Source organism: Mytilus edulis, chromosome 2 (genome assembly GCF_963676685.1).
Source record: "Mytilus edulis chromosome 2, xbMytEdul2.2, whole genome shotgun sequence".
Taxonomy (NCBI): domain Eukaryota; kingdom Metazoa; phylum Mollusca; class Bivalvia; order Mytilida; family Mytilidae; genus Mytilus; species Mytilus edulis.
The window spans coordinates 12,382,327-12,403,384 of NC_092345.1; the positions used below are offsets into that span (position 1 = coordinate 12,382,327).

General features: G+C 32.4%; 1 protein-coding gene across 1 annotated transcript; it reads right to left on the reverse strand.

Annotated features, from left to right (window-relative positions):
* Positions 1-14,621: 14,621 nt before the first annotated feature.
* LOC139511480 (uncharacterized) lies at positions 14,622-18,417 on the reverse strand. The gene is made up of 3 exons (XM_071298255.1): positions 18,299-18,417; positions 16,213-16,346; positions 14,622-14,963 (listed from the first exon to the last, which is right to left on the reverse strand). Exons 1-3 carry the CDS (start codon positions 18,347-18,349, stop codon positions 14,663-14,665), a joined length of 486 nt encoding a protein of 161 aa, XP_071154356.1. The 5' UTR covers positions 18,350-18,417; the 3' UTR covers positions 14,622-14,662.
* Positions 18,418-21,058: the final 2,641 nt, after the last annotated feature.

Here is a 21,058-nt window from a genome sequence, read left to right on the forward strand (position 1 = left end):
ATGGAATTCGCTAATCGCGTTCACACACTCTTCTTTTATTGATTTGAATTGGCTTAATCGCATTATACAATTTGCATTAGAAATGCGTTTTTGTTAATACGAATTATAAGTTAACGTCGTTCGGACAGTATTAGAATTTACGTTTGGACGTAAAACGTTTCGAATTATCCCCATGTACTAGTACTTGAATTGGCGATATACAATTTAATCAGATTTAAAACATTACTTTTTCATGGATTCCTCTCAATAAAAATCATTTTCTTAATATTTGACTTGATAGATTCCCAAGTTAAGGAAACACTTTCAAATGGTAAAATTCCAAAAGAGTGATTTACATTAGGTTAAATTTTCTCTGAAAAATAAATGCACTGGTTGGAAATAGTATAAATCGACAATTGCAGAAAAACTATAAAACATCGTAAATCGACTTTTATGTAACAATAAAAAAAAATCCAGTGAGATTGGTATTGTTTGCTAGTCTGTCTGGCATGTGGGTACATCATTTGAAACAGTTGGCTAGTGTGGGATGTCTGACTTATGAGGTGTTATTTAGTTTGGCTCATCTCGTTGTCCCAAAAAGGGTAGAGTGAGTAGTCTCCCTTCTCCCTAGAGCAAAATTACAAATTGATCTAACAAATGCACAAATAGACATCAAAAATTGTATAATAGGTCAATAAAATAAACCTAAAGTACAAATAGAAAGCATAAAAAATTGAGAAAGATCCCTAAGTAACATTCAGTTGTGATGTTTGTAAAAAGGTGTTCTCTTGTAGAACAATGATTTATAACTGAAAGTCAGTTTCAAATAGTATTAATCCTCAATAGAGTTTCAAGTAAGGAGATATGGTTGTATAGAACGATCGATATGAACTTTTACAGACTGGAGATAAGCAATCTCCATTTATAAACTCATAAAAGTAGTGTAAATATGGGGTATCTGTTATACTTGCCAATGGAAAGCCAAAGCTACCTGTTGACATCATGCACCTCTAGTTATTTATTTTTTTATTATCATTTTGCGGTTTTAAAGTTGCAAACTAGAGTGTGTAGAGGGTTTAGATCCACATTTTGAGTTTTAAAAAATGTAAAAAAATGTCGCTTCGCTGCTCTTATAACTATTTCTATATTGAAGAAAAACTTCGCTTCTTTACTTAAATCCTGGGTCAGCCCTTGTTTACGTTTATGTAGCTATACTATATAGGATGTGTTTTTTTTTATTTTCCTACGAGAGAACTATATATAACCTAATGAAGGTGTAATCTGTGTAAAATACTTTTTTAAGAATATCAAAAGGTATTTTATGCACATGGTTTACAGTTCGTTTTAAAAGAGTCATACTTTGAACTTTATGCGACTGTCTAGAAATGAGAGGTTTGGCTAGCTATAAAACCAGGTTACATACACTATTTTCTACATAAGAAAATGCATGTGCCAAGTCAGGAACATGACAGTTATTGTCCGTTCATTTGATGTACTTGAGCTTCTGCTTAGGGACTTTCGGTTTAAAATTTTCCTCGGAGTTCTGTATTTTTGCTATTTTACTTTTTATGTGTTCATACCATAGTTGGTAAATATAGAATGCATGCACATTATAGGGTCTTTGCATCGGAACTTATCTCACTTATAGGGTCATTGCATCGGAACTAAACACATTTATTCAAAAACCAGTTGTTGGCATGACACGGGTTATGTTCTTCTCATATATGTTATGATGGTATGATACTAAACCTCTAACGGGAAGGATTGTGCCTGATGTTCATATGATGAAATCATAATCTTTCAGTCAGTTTAATTGAAGTCTGGAGCTGGCATGTCAGTTAACTGCTAGTATTCTGTTGTTATTTAAGTATTATTGTCATTTTGTTTATTTTCTTTGGTTACATCTTCTGACATCAGACTCGGACTTCTCTTGGACTGAATTTTAATGTGCGTATTGTCATGCGTTTACTTTTCTACATTGGCTAGAGGTATAGGGGGAGGGTTGAGATCTCACAAACATGTTTAACCCTGACGCATTTTTGAGCCTGTCCCAAGTCAGGAGCAACTGGCCTTTGTTAGTCTTGTATTATTTTTATTTTAGTTTCTTGTGTACAATTTGGAAATTAGTATGGCGTTCATTATCACTGAACTAGTATATATTTGTTTATGGGCCAGCTGAAGGACGCCTCCGGGTGCGGGAATTTCTCGCTACATTGAAGACCTGTTGGTGACCTTCTGCTGTTGTTTTTTTCTATGGTCGGGTTGTTGTCTCTTTGGCACATTCCCCATTTCCATTCTCAATTTTACATTAACACGTGCATTTATAATGTAAACATAACATATTGTACATTGTGGAACGATAGGTTGATTGAAGACAAATACCATTTAACTTCGATATGTAGAAAAGGTAAAATATAGATTATATAGAAATAACTATATCGTGTCTAAAAAAAAGTCCGAAAACTCAAGCTGTTTTTTTGTTGTTTTTTTTAAATATGTGGTAAAAATGTAAATTATGTCTCATGATGGTATTAAGAATAAACTTTTTGATAAGGATTAGTTAGTTGGTTTTTTTTTCAGATAAAAAATTAACAACTCTATGATATATAAGAAGTTATATATAATTATACTTTCTAACATCGATTTTGTTTAAAAGATAACAATTTAGTCCTCCTAGCATTGGACAATTACACATGTGTGTGTCGCACTATTCATCATCAGAATGAGTTACAAATATACAATAGACTTGTGAATGGAAACGGGGATGTGTCCAAGAGACCAAAGTGCGGAAGCACAGCCCAAGATCGTCAATGGATCTTCAACACACAGAGAAAATCTCGCATCCGGCGGCGGGCTTTAGCTAGGCCCGAAACAAAATGTGTACTAGTTCAGCGAAATGGACGTCACACTAAGCCCCGAAAAATAAACAAACCAAAATTAAATCAAACACACAATTAAGGCTAACGAAGGCCAGTGGTTCATGACTTGGGACTGACGAAACATCATGACTTGGGACTGACGAAACATTCATGACTTGGGACTGACGAAACATCATGATTTAGGACTGACGAAACATTCATAACTTGGGACTGACGAAACAAATTACGGCGGTGTTAAACATGTTTTGTACATCCTCTAGAAATACAGAAACTTAAAAATCAAGGTCAATAAACGTTAACGGTGGGTTTTTGACATATTCTAATATATATCCGTACATTCTTTATTTTTTAATTTTCTATTAGTATTCACCATTATATTTTAGTTAAAGGGGTGCACGATTTTTAAAAAGTTACTACTTTACCTTTTATTTTATTTTTAATTATGATATTAATGTATTGTACTTATAATGGTTAAATCAAATTAACAAAATAAAGAATGTTTACACTAAAATCTGTTTTGAGAATAATGGAGATGATAATTGACTTGGCCTACTGACCACCAGACTGTATAAATAAAATAAAACAATGTCTACCTTATAAGTAATATTGACTAGGGTAATTGACTCCGAAGTGCCTGTTTCATTACATACATTTTATGGTAAGTAGTCATACAAATATGACAAAGACAACGGTGTCGTTCAATGTTTTCATTGGAATTCTTCTTAAAAATAAAAGAAAAGTAAAAAAGAGAAATGAAACAATCCATTTCACTGAAAATTCATCATATAGATAGGAACAACTGCAAATTACCAGTGTATAAAGTACGTGCCTGTATTATTGACACAAATGAAATAGGGTTTGTGGCGCAAATGAAAGATTATGTTGGCACAAATGAAATGCCCATTGTTGCAAAATCATAGCACCGACAGAATAGTCATATATAGTTCAAAAGATAGAAAAGCTATTATTATTTTTTTGCATCTGCTACTCATTTTGACAATTGGTGTTTATTCAGTTATGTTACTTTCAGTTGATTTTTATAGAAAATAAGCAATCAAAGTTATCTTACGATGTTTATTGATATGTAAACTCTGCGTTTTACTCACGAAAACAAAAACAAAATCTTTCGGATTTTATTCAGTTGGTGGATGCGTTGGTCAATAATACATCAATAACTTTCCACTCACAATCTTGGGGGCTTTATTCAGTTTTTGAGTAAGCGAGCGAATTTTCCTCATCAATTAATTTCTTCAAAATGACATTTTTTTCACTAATTATATGTCAACCCTTTTAGAATTTTTCTTACACAATTAGACTCTCAACAACAAAACAACGTAGATGTACACAAATATATATTGTGAACACCTCTGGAAATGATAGCTGTAGAGCTTGACTTCCTACAAATGGAATGTTTCTTAGTTCGAGTCAATATAGTACATGTAAATAAAAGTATTTTTTTCAAAACACAACATTGACCTATCTTTACACCATGTCAATATATTTAACCTTGTACCATTGAAGTTGGCGTGAAAACTGGAGTACATACAGGTTTGAAGAGTTCAAGTTTATAAATGATAATGAAAATGATAAATGATAAGTGTTAAAAAAAAACAATCTCCCAATTTTTTTAATTGTTTAAAAAATGATATTCGTATTCATCTTTATTTCAATCTGTTATAACAGAAAAGACAGGAATTTGCTTATCTGCCTAGTTTGTGGCACATCATTTGAAAGATTTGGCTAGTGTGGGAGGCCTGACTTATGAGGTGTCATTTAATTGGCTCATCTCGTTGTCCCATAAAGCGTAGAGTGAGTAGTCTTCCTTCTCCCTAGTGCAAAATTACAAATTGATCTAACAAATGCACAAATAGACATCAAAAAGTGTATAATAAATAGGTCAATAAAATAAACCTAAAGTACAAATAGAAAGCATAAAAAATTGAGAAAGATCCCTAAGTAACACTCAGTTGTGATGTTTGTAAAAAGATGTTCTCTTGTAGAACAATGATTTATCACTGAAAGTCAATTATAAATAACATAATAATGTTTTCAAATAAGGAGATGTGGTTGCATAGATCGATCATTAAATACTTGTGCAGTTTAGAGGTAAACAACCTTCATTTCTGAACTAGAAATGTAGTGTGAATAAGAAATTTGGGATATATTTGCCGATGCAGAGTCAAAACTACATTTTGACATCGTACACGTTAACTTCTTGCGCTTTAAAAGTAAAAAGTGACAAAATCAGAGTGTGAAGACGGTATAGATCCACATTTTGATTGAAAAAAAAAAACAAAGTTGAAAAATGTCGCCTCGTTGCGCTATCTTTAAAGAAAATAAATCCTGGGTCAGCCCTTGTTTTCGTTATGAGGTTATACCATATAGGTAGTGTCATTATCATTTTTTAACTTTCCTTACGAAAGAACTGTGTATAACCTTATGAATGTGTAAACCGTGTAAACATCTTTTTTTAAGACTCATCAAAAAGTATTTTATGCAAATGGCTTGCAGTTTCATTTTAAAAGAGTCACACTTTGAATTTTATGCGACTGTCATTTTTACAAGTTAGTGGTTTAGATAGCTACAAAGGCAGGTTTAATCCACCATTTTCAATTTAGAAAAATCCTGTACCAAGTCAGGGATATGAAAGTTGTTATCCATTCATTTGATGTGTTTGAGATGTTTATTTTGCCATTTGATTATATTGAGTTTCCGTTTAGAATTTTCTTCGGAGTTCGTTTTTTGTTTGTTATTTTACTATTATGTGATTTAAGCCATTAAATAGTAAATTAAGAATGCATGGCCATTAATAACCGGTAATTAATAGGTGCATTTATAATGTAAATATAAATGTAATATTTTGTACATTATGGAATGATCTGATAATTGCAAACGAGTTCCATTTTACTCTGATATACAAGACGAAGTATAGAAGATGGTAAAGGTAAAACATATATAAAAAGGGAGAAGGTTTGGTACCATTAAAACGTTTAATCCCGCTGCAAATGTTTGCACCTGTTCTAAGTCAAGAATCTGATGTACAGTAGTTGTCGTTTGTTTATGTAATTTATACGTGTTTCTCGTTTCTCGTTTTTTATATAAATTTGACCGTTGGTTTTCCTGTTTGAATGGTTTTACACTAGTAATTTTTGGGGCTCTTTATAGCTTATTGTTCGTTGTGAGCCAAGGCTCCGTGTTGAAGGCCGTTCATTGACCTATAATGGTTTACTTTTATAAATTGTTATTTAGATGGAGAGTTGTCTCATTGGCACTCACGCCACATCTTCCTTTATCTATAGATTCTAAATACAAATATTTAATGACTAGTCTGAACACTCACGCTGTTTTTTGAAAGATGCGGGAGATTTTAGTCATGTCTCGAGATGGTTTTAAAACATAACTCGTTGTTAAGAGTTATCTAGTTGTTTCAGAAAAGAAATGATCAATTCTATGTTTTACATTATGTTATATAAGAAGCCATGGTTATACTTATTAACATCGGTTTTGTTTTAAAGATGAAAACATTATTAATATATTTAGTCCTTAAATCTAGAATAGAACAAATTTAACATGTGTGTATCGCACTATTCATCATCAGAACGAGCTACAAATATACAATAAAATTGAGAATGGCAATTGGGAATATATCAAAGGGACAACAACCCGAACAAAGGGCAGAAAACAGCTCAAGGTCACTAAAGGGTCTTCAACACACCGGAAAAATCCGGCACCCGGAGACAGGCTTTCAGCTGGCCCCGTAACAAAATATGTACTAGTTCAGCGAACATGGACGTCACTCTTAACTCAGAGACATAGAAATGGACCAAAACCAAATAAATCACAAAAGCCTAACAAAGGCCAGAGGTTCCTGACTGGGGACAGGCACAAAAAATAACGTTATCAGGTTTCTTTATTTCTTTAATGCCATATTCTTATATTCAGCCGCGCATTCTTTAATTTTCTAATAGTATTCATCATTATATTTTTGTTACAGGAAGACCAAATTTTTAAGAGTTACTACTTTACTAATTCTCCCTTCCCCCCTTAATATATGATATTGATGCATTGAACATGTACTTAAGATGGTCACATCAAATTCACAAAATAACGAAATAATTACGCTAAAATCCTTTTCAAGTGCAATAAAGATGGTAATTGGACTTGACCTACTGACCAGCAGACTGTACAAATAAAACAAAACAATGTCTATCTTATAAGTAATTCATTATATATATATATAGCAATAGTAATTGACTCCGAAATGTCTGTTTCATTACATACATTTTATGGTAAGTAGTCAAACAAATATGACAAAGACAACGGTGTCGTTCAATGTTATCATTGGAATTCTACTTAAAAAGAAGGAAAAATAAAACAATTTATCATTTCTCTGATAATTTTCATGTAGATAAATAAGAAAAAACTGCACAACACGATCTGCAGTGTATAAAGTAACACACAAATACGTGCCAGTATTATAGGCGCAAATGAAATATGTTTTTTTGCGCAAATGAAAGTTTATTTTGGCACAAATGAAATGCCAATTGACGCAAATTAAAAGCACCGACATAAAATTCATACTTAGTTTAAAAGATAGAAAACGCTGTTATTTTTTTTTTACGTCTGATACTCATTTTGACAATTACTGTTAATTCAGTTATGATACTTTTAGTGAATTTTATAGAAAATAAGCTATTAAAGTCATGTTACGATGTTTGTTTATATGCAACCTCGGTCTTTTACTCACAAAAGTATAATAAAGTTTTTTGGGATTATTTTCAGTTCGTGGGTGAGTTGGCCGAATGATACATCAATAACATTTCACTCACAGAATAAACATAAAACTTTTGGGGCTTTATTCAGTTTTTGAGTGAGTTAGTGAATTTTCCTTATTATAATTATTTCTTCAAAAAACAGTTTTAACTCTAATTATATGTTAATCTACTTTTTTAAAGATTGTTCTTACACAATTAGACGCTCAACTACAAAACATCGTAGATGTTAACAAATATATATTGTGAACACCAGTCCTCTGAAGATGATAGCTGTCGAGCTTGACTTCCTATAAATGGAATGTCTCTTAGTACGAGTCAATATGATACATGTAAATAAAAGTATTTTTTGCATTACATAACATTTACCTATCTTTACACTAAGTAAATATATTTCAATCTATCCTAACTCTGTGAAGCTGCCGTTTCAGTTATTCGAGTTACCTTTCTTTATACAGTTTCTTTATAATGTAGGTTTGCAATTTTCTTAAAATCAAACTAAGTTTCTCGAAAAAGGGTCATGTGGCCTAGCGGACCAATATCGTCTGTGACGTCAATATATCGTCTGCATTGGCGTTCAGAGATTTCAGAAGAAAAGGCAGACATTTTTCGTCAGAGTAAATTCTGGATTTTGTATTAATATATTTCTATGTAATGTAAGAAAAACCCACCCTCCCACCCCTTGATTTCAAAACGTGTATTTTGGCGATATACTGCTGCTGTTTTGATTTATTTTTCAGGTTTTATGGACATTTTTATTTCCTTGCACCCGATGTTGTATGATGATTCGTCATGGCTCACCAAGTGTAGAAATTCCAAGATGACTCAAGATGAGATTTTATTCGCTATATTCCGTTTAACTTTTGATCGTGATTCTATAATTGAACTTTGTACACCTTAACTAATGGACAACTGTTGAAATATTTTGACACAGAAGCGTTGGATTAACGAACTTTTCATTCTATTAATTTTCAACTAATTTCTTGAAGGACTATCTGAAGAAATTTGGGGGAAAGCGACACAACGCCAAACATCTTGCTTCATGTTCACATAATGGACTCTAATATCCGTTACTGAGCTTCTGTTCCCAGGGCCAGTATTTTTAAAGTCAATGTCAGTATTGGACAGTAATGATAAAGTGCTCTTTTTGTACAGATGGTTCCAATTGATCATTCTTGATCCATGCTAATGTTATAATTGATCAATCGTGATCCATGCTAAAGTTTTTAATTGATCAATCGTGATCCATTCTTATATTATAACTGATCAACAGTGATCCACGCTAATGTGTTAATTTTGATCATTTGTGACTCATGATCATGCTAATGTTTCATCTTTATTGATGATAAATTAATGTTTGATTAATTTGTGAGCCGTGGCCTTTATTTTGCCAATAAAAATAATAATTCATTTATATCTCTTTGGTATTTATTCAAGCATGAATCTTAAGTTAATTAACCTTGTACCATTGAATTTTGCAAAATGTTTTGTAAAGACTGGAGCAGATACAGGTTTGAAGAGTTCAAGTTTTTAAAAGATAAGCCTATTGTGAAGAAAAAAAATCCCAAAATTTTTGAATATTTATAAAATGATATTCGTATTCATCTTTATTTCAATCTGTTATAACAGAAATGAAAGGAATTAGGGTATCAATCCGTGACACAAAATCACGCACAGCAAAGGAACACTGCTTTTGGATCTTTTGAAACTGACTTTCTAATTTCCAAATCTTATTTTACATATATCAACGTAATCATAAGTTTGAACGTAGTTTTCAATTTAGACTCGTTTATATATATATAAAACGTCTAAATAGTAGTCAACGATTTTCCCCACGAGGGCGCTGGATCGTTACGAGTAACGATACATGTACACAATAAATAAATTATATAAACGCCTAAAAAAGTGTACACAACAACTCCAAATACAAATAAAGGGAACTATAAATGTAATTATTTAGAAATATTTCGGATAACAGATATCCTTCGTCAGTCAGATTCTGATGTTAAATGAATCATCTTTAAGTCTTCTTAGATTAAACTTTTACTAAATCTTGAAATTTATACAATAAAAAATGTTCGGTTTGACTTTTTTATTGTATAAATTTCAAGATTTAGTAAAGTTTAATCTAAGAAGACTTAAAGATGATTCATTTAACATCAGAATCTGACTGACGAAGGATATCTGTTATCCGAAATATTTCTAAATAATTACAACATGGTCAACATGGCTTGCTCTACATTTGTTTTTTATTCAACATCCAATACATGGTGTTTTGTGAAATAAATATTTTTTTATTTTTTTTTGTGTGTTGTTTTTTCTATATTTGTATTCTAGTGAACAATTTTACATGACTATTATTAACAATTTGTTTTTATTTTCACATGTATTTTCGTCTATATGGACAGTAGAGTTCAACATGGCTGGCTCTGCATTTAAGTGGTCATTAAGGGCTCATTTTCCTTATATATATGCCTTCCCTAGTTCTGGACAGGGAGTCCTCGGGTGGGGATCCCCTTTGGGGATTTGTGGCATTTTCTTAACCCCACCTTTGCTTTTTAATGTCAGTCATTTATTTGCTACTATTGATATTGTTAATATGTCATGACAATTAATGATAAATTTTGAATAAATGACATTTTGCTCAACTTGAGTTTTACATTAAAAAATAGCAAATAAAAAAAATGAAATATTGTATCAAATTCGACCAAAAATTTTAATTCATAAACCGATTAATTATTAGAAAATAATTATTAGTTTTAAATGAAAGGTTATAAATAATTTTTATATTATAATTGTAGATCTAAACTCTTTGAAACAAAATATAAGTAAAAAAATATAACTACGTTTTATATTAGAATTGAACAAAATAATTGTAAATAGTTAAAATTAAATATATAATCGGTAAAATCATTTTATTTTTTGAGGGACCTGAATTCGAAGCGTCACGGTTTCATGCCTAAAAGTTCATAGGAAAATCTCGTGCATCTTTCATATAAATATGTCGACTATTTTATTTTATTACTGCAAATAACATACATGTACGTTTGAAAGTGAGCAGGAGAAAAAAAATCGAATTTCAGCGATTTTAATGATGCAAAAGTGCAGGGCCCAGTGTCCTCCTAAATATAAAAAAAAGAAGATGTGGCATGATTGCCAATATGACAAATCTCCACAAGAGACCAGAAATAAATTCATTAATAAAATATGTTATTTATATTAAAATGCTTCAAATAATAATTTAGAAATATAAAAACTTGAAAGAAATTTGTGTTAAAAAATCATTTTGTTATGACAAATTGTGGAACTATTAACAAAGAAAATTTACTTATCCAATATAAAAAATGAAAAATGGTGTGATAAAAAAAGACATATCTTAATTTGGGCTACATTTGACCAGTTCAAACCAGCTCGACTAATGAAGTGTACAAATTTAAAAAAAATATATAATTATAATTATTCTATAGAATCTCCCCCCTTTTTCAATTGGATACAATTACTTTTTTTAAAGTCTTTTTGATACTTAGTAATACCACACAAACATAAAAAAAAGTATTAGTTAATTCTGTTTTTCAACTGATAAAATTACTAAATAAACTTCCTAATTTGAAGATCTGTCAAATGAATGTATATTTATAAATGTAGAATTAGAAATATAAATAAAAACGACTCTATATCAAGAATAAATCACCCAATATGCATAAATTCTAGAGTTTACTTATTGCCTAAAATTATGTTCGGCAATAGGATGAATAATCATCATCAGATTTCAGGCAATAAGCTTAATGCCTAAACATTTCAGGCAATAACTTAATGCCTAGGCATAAGCTTATTGCCTAGGATTTAAGCTTAATGCCTAATTTTACTTATTGCCGCTAACATATGTTTATATATATGGTTTCCCAATATTCCACAATGACTAGCATTTTAATATTTTCTTATTCTAGTATGCTTGTTAATTGGCACCCAATGGCAAGATAAAAAAAAATATACTTAATACCAAATATATACCTAATTCAGCACGACTATGGTCGGTTTCTAAGGAGCAAATTATCGATGAAGGACGCCAAGAAATTGCAATAGCTCACCTTATATTTTATTTCACAAAACGCATAAGAAGCACTACGCATAAATAGGATATAATGGGTTAAAGTGAGTTAGCTAGTAACATTAGTGATAAGTTAAATTCCAAGCGAGAAAGAGTATTGTTATAATTCGTGCGCTTATCAGAATTATTGAATTTTTTTAAATCTACTTTTGATTTTATTTGAATGAGATAACGCATCGAGTATTAAAGTGAACAGATGTCAAGAAATCTCTATTTTCCAAGTTAAACAGTGTTGCAAATATTTTCAGAATGTGCTTATTGTATTAAGCATCGTACATCTTGATTATTACACTCTCACATCCACAAATGCTGTAGATTTTTTTTTCTCACCCGAACACTTCAAAATACATGGACATTAAAATAAGATTGGTGTGGTCGCATTTCTATAATTAATATATGCAGTCAACAGATAAAATAACGGATAAATGACGAATAAAATCAAACACGTATCTTTGATATCGTTATAACTAAGCCAGTGTTATTCATTTTAAACTTAGAATACGGAGAACGTTTTGATTGTATGTGTGAACTGGGATTATAGTATTGACAAAAGGATATATAATTTGCTTTGAATTAATCACAGTATCCTTCTAGTCTCCAATGTTTGTGTAAACTTCGATAACTGTTTTGACCTACGGGAAATGATTTATGTCAGTTTTGATTTATTATGAAGTTTTGAAGTAACTATTTACATGGAAGACAGGAACTGGTGAACACCTTAACAATCCGAGAGACAGGCGCCATACATTATTTCCCCATGATAATGTTCACTTAATATGATAATTTCCATATGGAGAGCGCCACTGCCCACTGCCTTGTGCTGATTGAGAACCCAGCTGTTTGGCTTTTTGTCTTAGACTTGACATACAAACTATAAAGCATATCAAACGATAAAACTTTAAACTGTTCATACATTTTTTTCATGCCAATGTGTTCGTAAAATCTTTTTATACTAATATATTCAATAATTTGAGGTAACTAAATATACATTTCAAAGCAACAGCTAGGGTATTTGAACAAATTCTGTGTAAATGTTATATCCTTAATAAATATGTGTTTATACTCTTTCGGAATTACGGTTGCAGCATAAAAGGAAGCTATTGTACACAAATTTGTCAATATTTAAGTTGAAGTTATTTCTATGAACGCCATTATTGGTTCTTTACACTAGTCTTATAAAATGTAGGTGTAACAGATGATCCATTAATATATGATAGTAGCTGTAGTATAATTATTCATCTTTTTTTCTGTTTACATGTCTGTCACTGAATTTTCAGGCATGATTTACACGAAGGCAGCGTCTAGCGGAGCAAGTGACAGTTTCTTCCTATAAACCAGCGGATTTCTAAGGTATTATTGTCTAGCCTGCGACAAAACAGAAAGCTCGACATAGGGATAGTGATTCGGCTTAGAAGCAGAGGCGGATTTAGGGGAGCAGGGGACCCGTTCCGCCCAGTTTGGGAAAAATTTGGTTGCTTATATAGGGAATCGCTGAAGCGTGACTGGAGCGGTCCCCCTCTTAGGTAGTCAGTGGGCCCCCATTTATGAAAATATCTAGATCCGCCACTGAGAAGCTTTATATTTTAGAGGGTGGAAGACTTGAAATGCTTCATACGTTGTATATAGATGCCTCATGTTACGAAGTTTCCGTCAGTCACATGTCCAATGTCCTTGACCTCATTTTCATGGTTCAGTGACTACTTGGAAAAAAAAGTTCAGATTTTTTGTAATGTTAAATTCTCTCTTATTATAAGTAATAGGATTACTATATTTGGTATGAGCGTACCTTGCACCACGGTCCTCATGCCTGTCAGACAGTTTTCACTTGACCTCAACCTCATTTCATGGATCAGTGAACAAGGTTAAGTTTTGGCGGTCAAGTCCATATCTCAGATACTTTAAGCAATAGGTCTTGTATATTCGGTGTATGGAAGGACTGTAATGTGTACATGTCCAACTGGCAGGTGTCATATGAACTTGACCTCATTTTCATGGTTCAGTGGTTATAGTTAAGTTTTTGTGTTTTGATCTGTTTTTCTTATATTGTATGCAATAGATCTACTATATTTGGTGTATGGAATGATTGCAAGGTGTACATGTCCAACTGGCAGGTGTCATCTGACCTTGACCTCACTTTTATGGTTCAGTAGTTATAGTTAGGTTGTTGTGTTTGGTCTGTTTTTCTTATACTGTATGCAATAGGTCTACTATATTTGGTGTATTGAATGATTGTAAGGTGTACATGTCTAGCTGACAGGTGTCATCTGACCTTGACCTCATTTTCATGGTTCAGTGTTCAAAGTTAAATTTGAGTTTTTTTGTTTTTTTTTAATACTATATGAACAACTAATTATTTGGTGTATAGATATATTGTATGATCTATATGTCAGTCGCACAGGTTTTATTTGACATTTTCACGGTTCATTGGTCAATGTTAAGTTTTCTTTGTCAATGTTAAGTTTTCTTTGTCAATGTTAAGTTTATGTGACAGTTGTAATAAAGCCTTATATAGGACTATCAACATAATATCAATGATTAGTAAAGAAGGCGAGATTTTTCAGTGTGTACACTCTTGTTTATGTAGGGCTAGTTTTGCTAGGCATTTACCTTCCAGAAAGTGCTGTTGTTGCAAGGGATGTTTTAGTACTATTGTTTGTAGTTTCGTCTTCTTTTTTTTTAAATTTAGCTCAATTTTTCTCTGTTTTGAATAACAGAATGTGTCATTAGATTTAAGTTAGTTAAGTATTGTAAATACTGCATGCACTTGTTATCTTAAGCTTAATAATTCTTCCAATCTTTATTCAGATTTCAATAATTAAACCATAAAGATACAAGTCGTATATTTTCATTTTGCACAAGGTCATAAATTAAGATAACATCATCTAGTTTGTTCATGATTTTTATTTCTATAGTTCTTTCAACAATCATACTCCCCTCTTTCCAAATCCATTAAAAGATCCTGTAAATGGCCTTTGGTGTGCAATTGTCACATGTTTAGTCTTTCCTAAAACGAGGCTGATGTGAGCAGTTCGAGAAGTACTGAAAACTGTAGTGACATTTTTCTGCATGCCGTCCAACAGATACGATACGACAACCTTCTCGGATGGTACACCAACCAATTGGAGAACCATATCGTTCTCGGTATATATGATATCTGTTACTCGTTGTGGTGACATTGGAACAAATTTGTCATGTTCACCATATATCGCAATGGTATGTTGTCCTCTGCGATAACAAAAGGGCATGCAATTCGTTAATACATTTACATGAACAAGGTGACTTAAAAAATGTACGTTAAAGAAACAGACAATAGTATTTGTTTCCATATGCTCTAAACAGGAATTTTATTTTAAAATTATTTACAATGTTTTACTGTGGAGTATTATTTTTCTTTACGGCATCTCATGATAAACATATATATATGTCATAATATTTCTGTCCTACTATGTTACAGTGTTATGTTTTTCTTTGCCTAATACGTTATGTTTTTCTTTGCCTAATACAACATGAATACGTTCTCCTATTTTTTTGTATTGAAGTCCTGTATTATTATGTTGTCATTGTAATGTTATATATTTAACAATGCCATGAAAGTGCGAGGTTTGGCATGCCACAAAACCAGGTTCAACCCACCATTTTTTTCTCTTTAAAAATGTCCTGTACCAAGTCAGGAAAATGGCCATTGTTATATCATAGTTCGTTTCTGTGTGTGTAACATTTTTACTTGTTTCCGTTGTGTCGTTTGTTTTCTCCTATATTTCAGTGTGAATTCACGTTACTATAAGACGTGCCACGGTACTTTTCTATCCCAAATTCATGTATTTGGTTTTGATGTTATATTGGTTATTCTCATCGGATTTTGTCTTAGTCCGTTGCTATGTGTGTTACATTTGAATGTTGTGTCGTTGTTCTCCTATTATATTTAATGCGTTTAATTCCCTCAGTTTTAGTTTGTTTCCCCGATTTTGTTTTTTGTCCATAGATTTACGATTTTTGAACAGCGGTATACTACTGTTGCCTTTATTTACAGTCCAACAGCTTTTGATTGACCACTGGACGTTTGTTAATTTTTTTTACCAAAAGTATAAATTCGATGGGATATCAAGTAAGTACAAAATGTATTTGTAGACTATCCGACCATGTTTCCCTTGCATACAGTTTCTATGTGCCTTTATACAAAATATACGCAAGCAACAACTCATTTTAAAGATCCTTAGCAAAATATACGAATCAGGAATCTGAAGTTCAGTAGTTGTCGTTTATTGAAGTGGTTTATAAGTGTTGTTCATTTCTCGATTGTTTTTTTTTATATAGTGTAGACCGCTGGTTTTCCCGTTTGAATGGTTTTTATTAGTAATTTTCTGGGGCCCTTTATAGCTTGCTGTTCGGTGTGAGCCAATTAAAAATTTTGACTTGGATGGAGAGTTGTCTCATTGGCACTCATACGACATCACCCTATATATAAATAACTTACACAATTATTATTGGTGATAGGTAAAACAAACAGAATTGATCACTAGTGCATCCGTTGAGATTGAGTGGGTATTTACCATTGAAAGGCATTGCAGCCTCTGGTTTGTTGTACGGAAACACTATGCTGTCGTAAAACTGAAAAGGATAACAGACAAAGCTGGCATAAATCATTAATGAAACAGACGCCTTCTGTGTAAACCGTAGCAACACAGACACAGCAAATTACGAAAATGTACATTTATTTGTCTAAATATGTTTAAAAACTTATTTTGAACGTTCTTAATATGTGCTCACAATAGTCAGGGGAGGGCTTGTCAATCAGAAGGGTGATTTTTTGTTTATTCTAGCGTCACTGGTGAGTCATTTGTAATCAAAACACACGTATTACGGTAACTGCAGTTTTGTCTCGACACTTCATAATATGACTCTCTGTAAAAGCTTCTGAAATTATAATTCTACTTATCATGTTTACTGCAACTAAGTAATGCAAATGTGAGTTGGACAGTAGTTAAACAGTATTTCTACCCAAAACTGCTCCAATTCACATAAAAAACACATGCATTGTAACGAATCTGGACTTTACTATCCTTAGTTCCAGGAATATATACAGCCTCATTGTGGATTTTTTTTTCTGTTATCGTAAAATCAAAAATTGTGCAACCGGGGTTTTTATAAAAGAATGAAGAGAAGTTTGCGTTGTCATTTCATGTATTTCAGTTTTTGCAATATCCGTATCAATTAATGTTTAAAAACGATATATTTCCTATCTTTAATGCTGAGAAGGAAATTGTAGACATTACTGAATTAACCAAATCTTGTTTATACCTTGACCCGTAATTATATATGACAAACGTGAAGGTTTCCAACTAAAACGTATATTGCATTTCCTTTTTCTGACAGTTACATTCTATTATCACCATCCTATGGTATCATAATTTGTACAGTTTACCAACTACGCAACATCTTATTTTTAATTCATGTATTGACATGACAGCTAGACCACAAACACTCTCATATTTAATTGTTAGTCACGGATATGGTTGCCTTTAGAGTTGGTCGACCGTTATCAGTTGAGTGTGCTAGTGCACATTGTTTTTGGTCTTGTAATTTTATTAACTTTGGCCCTTTCCCGAATGTCATTGATTATGGTCAATGATGAGAACAATACAAATGATGTGGCAATTAAATTTAGAAATTGTATAATTCAACAGGCTCTAATCTCTCACTTTATACGAGGTGAATTTCAAGAATGCATTTCGAAGCAATCCCATTCCAATTATTTTTGTTCATTGAGAGGCAACGTTTTATGAATGTTGCACGGTGCTATTTTTAGTAGTTTTTAACGTTAAATTATGTGTACATCTTTCCTGTTATGTGTTACTGTATTGTCTCATTGAAGTATACATCATAAATGACCCCCTCATAAATAAACACGTTTATTTTAAAACAGTTGTTGTCATGGTACGGGTTATGTTCTTCTTATATATTTAATGATGGTATGATAATAAATCCCTAAGTGAGGGATTGTGCTTGATATTCATATGTTTTCAATCAGTTTATTTGAGGTCTGGAGCTGGTAGTCCTTTGTAAATTTATTTATCATTTTCATTGTTATTTGGTTAAGTTCTTATGTTACTCATTTGACTCGGACTTCTTTTAAACTGAGTTATACTGTGCGTATTATTGTCTTTTTTGTTTTTTCTACATTGGCTTAAGGTATAAGAGGAGTGTTGAGATCTCAAAAAACATGTTTAACCCCGCCGAATTTTTACACCTGTCCCAAGTCAAGAGTCGCTGGCATTTGTAAGTCTTGTACGATTTTTTATTTCAGTTTCTTTTATATATTTTGGAGTTTAATATGACGTCCATTATCAATTCAAACAAGTACATATTTTTGTTTAGGGACAAGCCGAAGCACACCTCCGGTGCGGGATTTTCTCGCTGTATTGAAGACCCATTGGTGGCCTTCGGCTGTTTTCTGCTCCTTGGTTGGGTTGTTGTCTATTTGACACATATCTCATTTCAATTCTTAATTTATCTAGTAGATTTTTTATTGATATTCATTATGAATTATTCCATTTACTTACTTGATACGGGAATTCTGTTTGGTATGCTCTGAGTTTGTACGGTTTAGACATATTAGCAGCTAATAGTATACCAAATTGAGTAGTTTTGTCACCATATATCTCTGATAAGGAGGTCCAAACTTGACTTCCTTCCTTCCTTCCTTTCTTTCTTTCTTTCTTTCTTTCTTTCTTTCTTTCTTTCTTTCTTTCTTCCTTCCTTCCTTTCTTTCTTTCTTTCTTTCTTTCTTTCTTTCTTCCTTCCTTCCTTTCTTCCTTCCTTCCTTACTCACTTAATTACTTATACCCAATTCAGCCTGACTGTGGTCGGTTTCTAAAGAGTAAATTATCGATGAAGGACGCCAAGAAATTGCAATAGCTCATCTTATATTTTATTTCACAAAACGCATAAGAAGCACTACAAATAAATAGGATATAATGGGTTGATGAGTTAGCTAGTAACATTAGTGATAAGTTAAATTCCAAGCGAGAAAGAGTATTGAAACAATTCGTGCGCTTATCAGGATTATTGAATTTTTGGGAAATCTACTTTTGATTTTATTTGAATGAGATAACGCATCGAGTAAGTGAACAGATGTCAAGAAATCTCTATCAGTTTCCAAGTTAAACAGTGTTGCAAATATTTTCAGAATGTGCTTATTGTATTAAGCATCGTACATCTTGATTATTACACTCTCACATCCACAAATGCTGTAGATTTTTTTTTCTTCACCCGAACAATTCAAAATACATGGACATTAAAATAAGATTGGTGTGGTCGCATTTCTATAATTAATATATGCAGTCAACAGATAAAATAACGGATAAATGACGAATAAAATCAAACACGTATCTTTGATATCGTTATTACTAAGCCAGTGTTATTCATTTGAAACTTAGAATACGAAGAACGTTTTGCTTTGTATGTGTGAACTGGGATTATAGTATTGACAAAAGGATATATAATTTGCTTTGAATTAATCACAGCATCCTTCTGGTCTCTAATGTTTGTGTAAACTTCGATAACTATTTTGACCTAAGGGAAATGATTTATGTCAGTTTTGATTTATTATAAAGTAACTATTTACATGGAAGACAGGGAATTGGTGAACACCTTAACAATCTGAGAGACAGACGCCATACATAATTTCCCCATGATAATGTTCACTTAATATGATAGTTTCCATGTGGAGATAGCGCCATTGATCACTGTCTTGTGCTGATTGAGAACTTGGCTGTTTGGCTTGACATACAAACTATAAAGCATATCAAACGATAAAACTTTAAACTGTTCATACATTTTTTTCATGCCAATGTGTTCGTAAAATCTTTTTTATATTAATATATTCAATAATTTGAGGTAACTGAATAAGAAATATACATTTCAAAGCAACAGCTAGGGTATTTGAACAAATTCTGTGTAAGTGTTATATCCTTAATAAATATGTGTTTATACTCTTTCGGAATTACGGTTGCAGCATAAAAAGAAGCCATTGTACACAAATTTGTCAATATTTAAGTTGAAGTTATTTCTATGAACGCCATTATGGTTCCTTTACACTTATAAAATGTAGGTGTAACAAATGATCCATTAATATATGATATTAGCTGTAGTATAATTATTCATCTTTTTTTCTGTTTACATGTTTGTCACTGAATTTTTCAGGCATGATTAACATGAAGTCTAGCGGAGCAAGCACGGTTTCTTTCTATAAACCAGCGGATTTCTAAGGTATTTTAGTCGAGCCTGCGACAAAACAGAAAGTTTGACATAGGGATAGTGATTCGGCTTAGAAGCAGAGGCGGATTTAGGGGGCAGGGGACAGGGGGCCCGGGCCCCCCTTTTTGGGGAATAATTTGGTTGCTTAGTATAGGGAATCACCGAAGTGTGACTAGAGCGGTCCCCCTCTTAGGCAGTCAGTGGGCCCACACTTATGAAAATTTCTAGATCCGCCACTAAGAAGCTTTATATTTTAGAGGGTGGAAGACTTGGATGCTTCATACTTTGTATATAGATGCCTCATGTTACGAAGTTTCCGTCAGTCACATGTCCAATGTCCTTGACCTCATTTCATGGTTCAGTGACTGCTTGAAAAAAAGGTTAAGATTGTTTGTAATGTTAAATTCTCTCTTATTATAAGTAATAGGATTACTATATTTGGTATGTGCATACCTTGGTCCTCATGCATGTCAGACAGTTTTCACTTGACCTCAACCTCATTTCATGGATCAGTGAACAAGGTTGAGTTTTGGTGGTCAAGTCCATATCTCAGATACTATAAGCAATAGGTCTTGTATATTCGGTGTTATGAAGGACTGTAATGTGAACATGTCCAACTGGCAGGTGTCATATGAAATTGACCTCATTTTCATGGTTCAGTGGTTGTAGTTAAGTTTTTGTGTTTTGATCTGTTTTTCTTATACTGTATGCAATAGGTCTACTATATTTGGTGTATTGAATGATTGTAAGGTGTACATGTCTAGCTGGCAGGTGTCATCTGACCTTGACCTCATTTTAATGGTTCAGTGATTATAGTTAAGCTGCTGTGTTTGGTCTGTTTTTCTTATACTGTATGCAATAGGTCTACTATATTTGGTGTATTGAATGATTGTAAGGTTTACATGTCTAGCTGACAGGTGTCATCTGACCTTGACCTCATTTTCATGGTTCAGTGTTCAAAGTTAAATTTGAGTTTTTTTGTTTTTTTTAATACTATATGAACAACTAATTATTTGGTGTATGGAAATATTGTATGATATATATGTCAGTCGCACAGGTTTTAT